At 37.8% G+C, this 12,394-nt stretch overlaps 1 protein-coding gene and 1 long non-coding RNA gene across 2 annotated transcripts; one reads left to right on the top strand and one right to left on the bottom strand.

Moving 5' to 3' along the window:
- Positions 1-902: 902 nt before the first annotated feature.
- Positions 903-6,303, bottom strand: LOC119495421. Its single transcript, XR_005208483.1, has 3 exons — positions 6,292-6,303; positions 3,316-3,320; positions 903-1,718 (listed from the first exon to the last, which is right to left on the bottom strand). It is a non-coding gene; the product is annotated as an uncharacterized LOC119495421 (long non-coding RNA).
- Positions 4,592-11,745, top strand: gpr137ba (G protein-coupled receptor 137Ba). Its single transcript, XM_037781837.1, has 7 exons — positions 4,592-5,533; positions 8,535-8,584; positions 8,680-8,902; positions 10,274-10,420; positions 10,669-10,797; positions 11,055-11,176; positions 11,278-11,745. The coding sequence occupies exons 1-7, from the start codon at positions 5,159-5,161 to the stop codon at positions 11,396-11,398; spliced, it is 1,167 nt and encodes a 388-aa protein (XP_037637765.1). The 5' UTR covers positions 4,592-5,158; the 3' UTR covers positions 11,399-11,745.
- The last annotated feature ends 649 nt before the right edge of the window (positions 11,746-12,394 follow it).

Below are 12,394 nucleotides of genomic sequence, written 5' to 3'. Positions count from 1 at the left end.
TATGTAAAGGACAGTATCACAGAGCACTGTACCATACACTAATCATCTGAGGCATCCCGCTGTGGCTATGAGACTCGTCTCCAGCTGGGATAATGAGGGGCATGCTGGTAATACGGAGCTGTTCCTGCTAACGGATGGTCAGTCATCCATCCAACACTTTGGTCCACTTATCTGAGCAACTGTTGGCCACATTGCCATGACGTTTTAATATGGGTATTCATGGTCCCCTTCTGATTTTTTGTGACCTCTGACCTTTTTGTTTGGTGCTTACATCAGTGGAAAAATGTCTTTTGCCAACATTTTGTACTTTGAAAATGAAAATAAGATGACAAATGACTTCTAAATGAATGATAATATTAACACTAGATTTGGTATTGACAAATCATGATGATTGATAATGTTTTTGGTGACCCCCTGACCTTTTCCCATGTCCACCACCAAGCCAAGATTTTTAATTGCACATATCAAAACTGAAAGTACAGATTCTGTTTCATGGATCCTTCGCTGCCTGGGAAACACCCACATAACAGTAGGCGACTCCTCAGGAAGAGTAATCTGATCTACATGTGTGAAATTGGCGGAGTGCCCCTATAAAGGTGTGAGAGTGAAAAATACATCTATTTTGTTGCAAATTTATTTTTTATTTTTTCAGATTTTTCTCTTATTGTTGTTTTTGTAGTACAGGATATTTTCGCCTTCTCAAGGGAAATATTCCAAGATATAGTCTAAATGAATTTGGTCAAACTGCTCACATTTTGCATCCAAACTGAGGCAATAACTTGTGATGAAGGGTCCCAAGTAGACAAACAGATTTGTTTTAAGGGGTCACAAGGCAAATAGGTTAGAGGATGAGCCTTTTGTGGACACTTTTGTGGAGCTACCCTCTTGCACCACCCTCAGGCCTGGAGATGGATTTTAAATATTTAGCTGAATACCATAGTATTTTTGGAAAGAGACCATTCACAAGTGAATCTAACATTGCTTATTAATTTCCTTTGTATTTCTTACTTTTCACCTGTCTCATTTAATTCTAGTACTCTATGTTACATTAATAACTACTCTCCCACTTTGGATCCCTCCCAGCCTTTCCATCTTTATACAGTTGAAAGGCGCCACCTTCTGGTCATTTGCATAAAGTTTACATTTGTGGTTCCTGAATATATTCTCCTTAGAATTAAAAGGTTTTCAGAAATTAATATAAATTGATATTATGTACAGTAGGTACATCAACACCACAGATGTATGCCATCATGATTTGTTCATCATGACTGCATGACTTCTTATATATCTATTTTATACCGCTGTCGATATTCACTGCTCTTAAATGGTGATACACATTGGGTCCTTGTTGGACTCCTAGTGGCTAATGGGATATTTGAGTACATCTGTTACCTCTGAGCGTGTTGCCATGGGAACCAGCAGTGGACTGAGCTCTGATGTGTCTGTGAGCCTGATAATCAAACTCAAGTGCCATTTTGTCACCACTCTGTTATTTTTCTTTTTATACTCACAGACAAAACGGTTGATGTGGACGATTTAAAGGGCCGCAGCCTGGCTGAGGGAGCTCTGGGAACAAATAAGGCATTCGATATTTTCATATTTTTTGCATTTTTTTGACTAAATCTTTTGCTTTCATATCTAAAAGGCTTTGAGTTAGTTCTCTGCCATTGTTAAATACACAATTACAGTGTGTCTTTACTGAAAACAAATGTGAAAGACTCTCTCTAGAGCCAGTGTTTGGTTTGTCCGTTCTGGGCATGGATGTATAAAGAGAACTGGATACAGCGTTGGAGGCTGGGCCCCGTTCATTCCTATGAAAGTTGCTCAGTGGCGCATGGCGACATAATGGCTTGACTTCCGCCTGGAAAAGTACCTGGATCTTGGGGCACAGGGAACATGCGCAGTAGCGTCCGCTCGGTCACATGACTCGGTCACAGGGTCCCAACATCACGCTGTCGTCACGGCTTGCGCTGCAGCCTCGGTCTGGGTCTCAGTCACATGAACGGAGGAAAGGAAATAACTCTGGATTCGGCTATTAGTGCATTTTACAACTTTAAAACCTAATAATTTAAATAAAGGCTATTAGAGTGTTCGTACTGGGGAGTTGATTTACCTAAAAAAAAATTATCCGCTGAGTTACAGACGTCTCTTTCCCAATGTAAGTCTATGGGAAAAAGTCTTTAAGGGCCCAATTGCATCACATGACGGACACAGAAGTTGCTGTACCGCCATTTGGCCACTACGAAAGTTGGGATCAACGACCGGCGCTCTTCCTGGGGGCTTGGTTCTGAGCTGCTGTAGAAACATGGCGGACTCTGAAGAGGACCCACTCCCTATGTAGATATAAAGGGCTCATTTTAAGTTAACAAAAACACAATAATTCTTAGTTTCAGGTTAGTTTCAGGTGATTACACACTAATGAAAACATAGTTATGAATATTATATTTTATTTCTGATAATAGATCCCCCGAAATTTTACACACTGTTCCTTTAAAAATGTGGCTTTTTAAAGAGGGAAGTGCTGTAGCTGACAGCTTCCTGTCTGGTTTGGTGCCTGGCTGGTGGTGTGTGTGAAAAGATTAATGTACCACTGCAGTCAAAGGTTTGCTAGAGTGACCTCTATCCGTGGCCTTCCTCATATTCACATGCCCCAGTCCTGTGAAACAAAACCCCCAGCTACTACTAACCATAACAAACTTCACTGAGATTTGTGTGCAGATTAGATACGTTTCTTTTTGGATCATAAACCAAATTCTGTTTTTCTGATCAGACCTGAAGTACTCTGGGGATTTTACACATAAAGATCAGTTTATTGGTTATGAGGAGAACTACTCACTACTACTGGAGGAGCTTTCTTAAGTCCAAGAACACACACCTGGTGTTTCCCAGACAGAGAGGGTTGATTTAAAATGCTACTGATTTTAATTTGTAGGATCCAGTACTCTTGAAGCTTGACTCCTATTTGGGACAAAAAGGTCAGAATATGTTGACCTCTGCTGCATTAATTTGACCATTTAACATTAAGTCAAGACTGGATTACCAACTGGACAAAGCGGGCCAATGCCCCGGTGTCCCAGACTGCATCTTGTTCTGGTTGCAGACTACGTTCGCTCCTTCTCACCACACTGAACCTTTGAACCTTTAACCCTCAGAGGCCCCAAAGACTCCAGGTTCATTTTGTGGCAATTACATTGCAGTTATTAGATTAATGGATCAATAAATGTAAAAAAAAAGAGCTAGTTAATACAGTTTTATTGTATAAAATTCAATGATTAAGGACGTTTTATTCATTAATAAATGTGAAGGTACTACTACAAACACTTCTGGTTTATTCTGCCTACTTTTTAAAGATGTTTTTTTGTCTTTTTAATTTGAAAGTTTACAGTGAAGCGAGACAGTGAGAACCAGGGACACTGCGATCACACACAACTCCAACTATACCTTCATTTAGCAGCACTTTTTGTTCTGTAGTAAAAACTCTGAAAAAAAGCTCTATTTATCTCCAGTTCTAATATAGTATTTCAGTCTTTAATGCACTTTTTGTATGATTTACATATCATCTTTCACTGGCAATATAAATGTATATAGACATGTAGACATGCACATACTGTACATAATCATCCAGTCCATGCATATCCATTCAGTATTTATTTCTTTGCACTATTTGTATTGTCTACATTAAAGAACACTTGACTTGTATATAGACGTTTTATTTTATTTTTTATTTTATTGTTGGTCATTGGTGATTTATATATATATTTATATAATACTTATATACAGGAATGCACATATTTTTTCCATACTTATGTACATAATTATTTGTCCAGCTTTGTTGTCCTTGTCCCTGGCTGTTATTTATATTAATGTGTAAGTACATCGAGAGAGTTGCATTAAACCAGAGTCAAATTTCTTGTATGTATGTACTTGGCAAATATATCTGATTCTGATATAATATAATATTATTAGTACACATTTTAGGCTGTAACATGTAATGTTTGAATGTAATGTACACACATGTTCACAGCAATTTCTGCTACAGTGCATGATATCTTCTGAAGTGATTTTACTGTGATATTTTTGCTTGTGCCCCTTTTCGTGTAAAAAAAAAAAGAACCAATTAAATTCATCAACTGTATTTACTGTAGGCCTGTATACACTGTAATTTATTAAATTAGTTAATTACTGGCTACTAGTTTATTAATTAATAATTTACATGTATTTAGCATGTAGAGACAGCTCTATTACACTGTGCAATATCATTTTCCACTTGTGCAATTTTGTTAATAGTCTGTTTATTGTCAATACTGTATATACTGCTCCTATTTTTATACTTCCTTCTATTTAAATGGTTCATATTTTGTTACACTTTGTTTAGCTCTTTTTTTTAGTGTGTTAGCTGATGCTTCTTGTTTTTTGCACTTTGCTGCTGTACACTGCAAATTTCCCCACTAATAAAGGAATATCTTATCTTATCCTAGCTTATCTTATCTTATTGCCTTGCATTCATTTCACAATAAAATTCTGAATACTGTATTATATTGTGAATATAATTATACTGTAATTTATTGTGAATTATTACAGTTGCATCTTGTGAAATCCTGCAGTAGGTGAATATATGTTGTATAGATTGTTTATGAACTGTTGGATGATGATGATGAAGATGATGATGATGGATCAGTGCAGAGGGTGGGAAGCCCCCATCCTCCCAGAAGGGTTAAAGGTACAGTACTGTGCGTCAGCTGCTGCGTAAAGCGTCACGTAATGATGCGGATGGGCTGGAGGTCTGGAGGTCTGGAGGGGGCGGAGGCTGGTCCTCCTCCTCCCCGGTCTCTGAGCTCCGAGCTGCGGCTCTCTGCAGCTTCCTGCTCCGCTGCTGCTGCTGCTGCTCCCGACAAACAGCCTCCTTCTCATTATCATCACTGATCATGTGCCTCTCTCTCGGGCTGCTGTCTCTGGCTCCGCAGCAGGAAGTTAGCCTTGTTTTCTTCCTCTTTCTGCATCTTTTCGTTTCTCCCTCCACTTGACGACATTATTTATTCTCTCTGCGGCTCTGCAGCTTCTCCTCTGCGGGGACAAGAGAGCCGAGCACCGGGCAGCAGCAGAGGCCGCTCCGGTCCACTCCCTCCTCCTCCGGTCCGGTCCAGGCCACAGCAGGTTCATGGAGGCCCCGGTGGAGGTGGAGGTGGAGGAGGATAAGCCCATGCCTCTGCCAACCCTGAGTCCGGCCGTGCCCCCCTACGTCACCCTGGGCCTAACCGTGGTCTACACCGTCTTCTACTCCCTCCTCTTCATCTTCATCTACGTGCAGCTGTGGCTGGTGCTGCGCTACCGACACAAGCGCTTCAGCTACCAGACGGTGTTCCTGTCGCTGTGCCTGCTGTGGTCGGCGCTGCGCACCGTGCTCTTCTCCTTCTACTTCAACAACTTCATCACGGCCAACAACCTGGGCCCGTTTCCCTTCTGGCTGCTCTACTGCTTCCCTGTCTGCCTGCAGTTCTTCACTCTCAGCCTCATGAACCTCTACTTTGCACAGGTGAGTTAACAACAAGGGGTTTTATTATGTCACTTATCTGCACCTGTTTTGATTTTGATTTTTTTTTATACTATCCCTTTTTTCAAGGCTGTTTTCATATATGCAATCCACTGTTTGTAATTACAACAGTCTATAAACCAACTTTTAAGTAGATAATAATAATAATAATAATAATAATAATGCACTTCTCAAAACAGATGTTACAAAGTGCTTCACAAGACAATAAAAGCAGATAAATAAAATAAAAGATATAGTAACTGTTAAAACAGAACATCAGACAATAAAAGCAGATAAATAAAGTAAAAGATATGGTATAACTGTTAAAACAGAACATCAGACAATAAAAGCAGATAGAGTAAAACAAATATGGTAACTGCTAAAACAGAACATATCACTAATAATACAAGTGGTAAAATGGTAGGATAAGTTCATAAAACAAGTATACAGTATATATGCATAAATGTGTACAAATGTACACATGCGTCCAGAAACAGATGTATACATACATATATTTATACCCTTCGACTTAAAAGAATGCTATCCTAAAAAAATGTGTTTCCAAAAGTTAGATGAGCTTACAGACAAACCCATCAAGTACACTAGAGAAAACAACCTCAACATTCAAAACCAAAACACATAAAAAAAAACACCTGCACCTGTTTTGAGTGTAAAAAGATCTGATTTAAAGTCTTCCTCCACTCAAATATGTGTGTTTGCTTTTTGCTGCTTCATCTGGATGTTTGACCTTCACTGTGCACAATGATGGATGTGCAGAGTTTGACACTAGAAGAGGGAAAGTTTCTGTTGTGCTCACCTTAAATAAGAGTTTAATAGCAGGATTATGTGACATTAGAACCAGTTTGGAAGTCAATATGAAACTTACACATCTATGTGCAAACTTGAAACCTCCATAAGACTCACGTAATTTTTAATTCTTCTTTTTATTTCCCATTAAAATGTAAAATAATTAATTACTTTGTAATTTAGTCCATTTATTCATAGATTTATTATTATTATTATTATTTTTTTTTTTTTATTAATTATTAGATAAATCAATTTGTAAACAAATGTATTAATAGCTATTTTAATTGTACAATTAGTTATTAATCAATTAAATGCGTTATTACTATTTACATGACTCTTGTGGTCCTCCATAACAGATAAAATAATAATAAACAAAACAGGAGAAACTAATAATAATAATAATAATAAAAGTCAGAAAAAAATAATAAAATAACTGAATACATTATTATCAATTCATAGAATGTAGTAGACAGATAGCTGATAAATTCATGTCAGAGGATACATTATACAAACACCAGGCAACAGCCAAGTGGCATACTGTAGGTACACACATGCAAGACTTTAGACTTTACAATGAGGTCTCCTACATCTTGCATCCAGATATTAAACTTTTGAAATAATAAATATTTGCATATTCATGGGTTCTGTATTTTTCGACAAGCCTGAAAAAGTAGATGTAATGTTTTAACAAGGTAATTGAATTTTTATTAGACATAAATTATTATTCCAGAGTATTTTTTATAGATCATAAAACATGCACACACTGCCTTCATGTGACCTGTAGTCCCTGAAACCAAAATAACAGTAATAACATGAAATCAAACAGTAGCATATATGATCATTTAGAGATAGAGAAATTAAAAACATTCAACTAGGACTGGGCATTTGGTTGAAATTAGTATCACAACAATATGAAGAATAGTTTATAACTAATAATTATTTCCCACTATTGATTAATGTGTCAATGACTTATCGTTATATTAATCACAAGCTCCCTGATTTCAATGTGGTGTTATTAAATGATTGATTTTGTCCCATCAACGAACCAGCGACCGTTTGATATTTTTGCTTGAGAAAGGATTACTTGATTATCAGAATTAATTTTCTGTTAATCAACTAATCATTTCAGCTCTAAATGTGAATATTTTTTCCAATACCAATACATATCTAGGTATGTATTGAATTATATAATCATCAAATTGATATTCAGAGCAATTAACTGTATTTCCATTCCTTTGTTTTACATCAAAACAGGGTTAAAACAAAAACATTTAACGACTAATTTAGTGACATTTTAATTACAATGTTTTATTAATATTATACAATATTTAGAATTTGAAGAATTCATCAAATCAATAATATGATATGATAACATAGATATCAACAATAAATTATTGCCCTGCTGCTGCAGTGAATACATGTGATATGAAGCTCCAATAGATACTTATATTAACAGTACTGGATAACAAGGACCCAAAGGTTTCAACTAATGATTATTTTCATTGACGATTAATCTGTCGATTATTTTCTCGATCAAATGATTAGTTGTTTGGTCTATAAAATGTCAGAAAATGGTGAGAAATGACGATCAGTGTTTCCCAAAGCCCAAGATGACATCCTCAAATGTCTTGTTTTGTCCACAACTCAAAGATATTCAGTTTACTGTCATAGAGGAGTAAAGAAACCAGAAAATATTCACATTTAAGAAGCTGGAATCAGAGAATTTTGACTTTTTAAAAACAAATTCTCATAGTGATTATCAAAATAGTTGGCGATTAATTTAATAGTTGACAACTAATCGATTAATCGCTGCAGCTCTAAAGGACCCTTTTATATATTACCCTTTGCTACACTCTCATTCAGATCAGCTAGACAGTGAATCATTCCTTCATCTGCTTACTTAATCCAAATATGAAATAACAGCTTCCCTGGCTTCTCCGTCAAGCTTATTTTTAGCATAATCCTCTTGTTCTGATTTGAGTCACAGTTTCGAGTTTAGAGCGAGGTGGCATAAAGCATTACAGTACATGATGCGGCCCGGTGTTGCTGTGTGACTACTGTGTATGCAAAGTTCAAAACTCTGCTGTGAGGTTCCTGTTTCAGAAGAAGGTTTCTGTTTTTTGAAGAGTGAGAATAGAGAAGTGAAAGTGGGCTGCCCACACAGCAAGACGCAGTAACTGATGATTTCTTTTCACAGGTTGTGTTCAAGGCAAAGTCTAAATATGCACCAGAGCTTTTGAGATACAGGTGCGTGCATTTCATTTGCCATTAAATTATATTTTTCTAAAGAACTAAAAAAAGTATTTTTTGGGCTGAAAATACTATTTTCCCCCGACCCACAGGCTGCCACTGTACCTGCTCTTCCTGTTCATCAGCCTGGTGTTTTTAGTAGTGAATTTAGTGTGTGCCCTGCTGGTGAGGATGACCTCTGCAGAAGCCCACACCATCGTGCTCGTGAGGGTTGCCATCAACGACTCACTCTTTGTCCTGTGTGCCATCTCGCTCTCCTTGTGTCTCTACAAGGTCGCTAAGATGTCACTGGCCAACATTTACCTGGAGTCCAAAGTAAGAAATACTTCCCCGTCCTGTCCTGTGTGGCAACGAGAGGGAGGAAACAGTAGAAATGAAATCTGAGTATAGTTGTAGTTTCACCCTCTGGGATCAACACAATAAAAGTGCTTTGTTTCATAGTTATTTGTGTAACTGACATTAAAATGTGCTGCTAATAGCACCCTTGTGTGAAGATGCACCTCTCCACGTAATTTATGCTTTGAACATGGTGATGGTTTCCTAGCAACTCAGTGTCGTTCTTGTGCATGACTGGTTGTGCACCCAATTCAACTGTTATTAGGCCATTAAATAGGCGTTATCAGTCGCTATGAGCACCATAGACGCCTACTGCGTTGTGAAACTCAAAAGCATCACATTCTAACATGTAAAACTGAACAAAACGTCACATTTTGAACAAGCAAAAAGGCTTCTGCTACAACTTCTTTAGCTTTAGGCAACAAAACTACAACTTCTTTAGGTTTAGGCAAAAAAAAAAACAGTTAGGTTTAGGGGAAAACATTGTGTTTTGGGTTAAAATAACTAGGAACACAAAGAGAACTACACATTGTTGGTTTCACACAGGATGCAAACTCTGGTCTCCTAGGTGACAACCCTGTGTTTTGTATCCCATCCATAGCCCCAACCTACATCGGAAGGTCATCAGTGATCTACCATGTGACTAGATGATAAAACCTACTAGTGGGTGTAGTAGGCCCCTATTGACCCACACAATGGGGCTCATAGCAACTGATAACGCCTATTTAATAGCCTGACAGCTGTCTAATCGGCTGGTTGCCAACGAAATGATAGGTCACACCTGACACCTGAAATTCAAAATGTATTACAGCTATTCTTAGCTTCAGTTTCTATCTACTTTCTATATGAGTTCACAAAATGTTTGAAGTCATTTGTTCCCCGAAACTGAATTTTTGTATTTCCTTTGGTGGAAGTATTCGCTGGGCTCGTCTAAGCATAAATGTGAAGTCAAACCGTTTGGCTGAAAAGGGACTTTTTCTTATCATAATATATCTAGTATTTGGGCACATGTAACTACTGTTTTTGCAATATACTCCATAATATTTTAGGAATAAACAGTAGTCCCATGTGCCCAAATACTAGATATATTGTATGATAAGAAAATGTCTGTATCTCAGAAACTACAAGGAGCACAATCAAGTATTTGGTATCTATGAACTCATAAGTTGAATATCAAGGATATGCACACATATACAGTGTAAAAAAATATTTCATATGGAAAACATTTAACAAACCCAATGTTAGCGTTTTTGCTCTTTTTTCTCAAAAATCCTGACTTAGATTATGTTTAATTTCCCCCTAAAGATAGATAATATGTAATTTCTTAATGCAACTCTTCAACCTGTGCAGGGGACGTCAGTGTGCCAGGTGACGGTTATAGGAGCCATCGTCATCCTCCTGTACTCCTCCAGGGCCTGCTATAATCTGGTCGTCCTGGGACTCTCTAACAAGAGCATCAACTCCTTTGACTACGACTGGTACAACGTTTCAGACCAGGTGAACCACCGGAGCTCATAATGACTTCATGTTAAAGAACGTGCTTTTTTTCTTACAGCATCTGTTGACTGTTCAGACCAATTTATGGGAGTTATGGCTGTTATGGGAGAAAACTGAAAGACTTTTTTGTTGCCTTAATGGTGGTTGTTTCCCTTGTGATGATTGCGATTAGGAAATACAGTTCCCTCCATCTCTGGGTAATAAAGTTGGCTGTTTCAATAGTGAATGTGTTGTGTTTTGTTTTTCAGGCAGACTTACAGTCGACTCTGGGCGATGCTGGCTACATCGTCTTCGGAGTGATCTTGTTTGTATGGGAGCTGCTCCCCACGTCTCTCGTAGTTTTCTTCTTCAGAGTTCGGCAGCCCGACCTAGACAGGGTGAGTCAGGAATCCTCCCAGGGGTCACAAGACGAATCAGAGGGGTCACAAGATGATTAATAGGAAAGCAGATAAATCCTACTGTAGTTCAGCTACACAAAATGCCTGTTTCTGTCTTATATAATAATAATATTACAGTTTTGTCGGTTCAAGTTAAAACGGAAAAATCACTTAAACTCAAAAGCAAATAATGTGAAGTACAGTCTAAAGGTTTTATAATGTAAGACATAAGATAATACTTTATGCTTGTCCTGCAGAGTGGCTCTGTGCTTCCCGGTCACGTCTTCTCCTCAAGGGCTTATTTCTTCGACAACCCGCGGCGTTATGACAGTGACGACGATCTGGCGTGGAGCGTCATGCCTCAGAACATCCAAGCCAGGTAAAAAAAAAACAAGATCTAAATCACCAAAATACTGTTCATGAAGTAGCAATGTGGCAAAAGATTCAGAGAGGTTTAATTTAGGATGTTTGATTCTCCAGTCTGGCTGCTGACAATTACGAGTGGGGGAGCCAGAGCAGCAGCAGCGGCATCGGCGCCTACATCGGAGGAGACGACAATTACCACCTGCCACTTCCTCCAGAGGAGCTCAGCCATTACTGACCCGTGGATTTGTTTTTATATTTGTATATTTTTGCACATGATGGGGCTGAAATTCGCCCTCTACTCGATACATTCATTCTTCTATTTTGTCTACGGAAGAACTAACTGACTTTTCTGACAGTATGTGAAGGTCCACTGAATTTTGCACACTCCTTGTACAAAGTGATCTAATTGACTGCTTTTAAACATTTTCACTGTATAGTTTATATTGAATACTGCTTAATATATTTCCTGACTTTTGTAATATGTACTCTGTAATCACTATTTTATGTACCGTGTTCTTTTTCATACAGATGTGTTTATATAGAGATATCCATTTAATTCATATTAAAACAGTTTAAATGATGTGAAAGATGCAGTTCATTTTTAAAAATGCACCAATACTATATTTATAAACTGAAAGTAGGTTGCTCATGTTTTCTTTTGTATATATTTTTTCTAATGCCTCATTTTTAATCTTTTAGGAGCACTATACATCTAAATCAAATATCAAATATTTGAATCCTGAATCACACTCAAATAGGTTTCCATAACACTATTTTATATAACATAATTACTCTATAATTAAGTGCTAACTTAAAGAGGACATATCATGCTTATTTTCAGGTGCATACTTGTATTTTAAGTTTCTACTGGAACCTGTTTACATGCTTTACTGTTAAAAAAAAAGCTAAACAAAAGCCCAGTCTGCTCTGATTGGTCAGCTGGCCCACTCTGTTGTGATTGGTCAACAGAACCAAACTCTTCAGACTCCACTCTAACTAGCTTTGTTTGAGGGCGTGCCAAACTAGCCGCCAAGCAGGTATTATGCAAATGTGTTACTTGTTGACATCACCACGTTACGGACGAAAAGGTGGGACTTCAAGCAAGGCATTTCAGGCAGTTCAGAAGCAGTGTTTCTGTTTCCGTGTTTCCCTTTAGCGTGGACTTTGGATTTTGTAACTTTACAGACCTTTTACATGCACAAACAACTATATAACACACTAAAAGAAAGGG

Source organism: Sebastes umbrosus, chromosome 10 (assembly GCF_015220745.1).
Source record: "Sebastes umbrosus isolate fSebUmb1 chromosome 10, fSebUmb1.pri, whole genome shotgun sequence".
In the NCBI taxonomy this organism is placed as follows: Eukaryota; Metazoa; Chordata; class Actinopteri; order Perciformes; family Sebastidae; genus Sebastes; species Sebastes umbrosus.
This window is presented reverse-complemented; position numbering and strand designations above follow the sequence as displayed.

Coding starts and splice junctions, on each gene's coding strand:
- gpr137ba (XM_037781837.1), top strand. CDS start 5,159: ATGGAGGCCCCGGTGGAGGTGGAGGTGGAGGAGGATAAGCCCATGCCT. Junction 5,534..8,534: donor TGAACCTCTACTTTGCACAG/GTGAGTTAACAA, acceptor TTCTTTTCACAG/GTTGTGTTCAAGGCAAAGTC. Junction 10,798..11,054: donor GGCAGCCCGACCTAGACAGG/GTGAGTCAGGAA, acceptor CTTGTCCTGCAG/AGTGGCTCTGTGCTTCCCGG.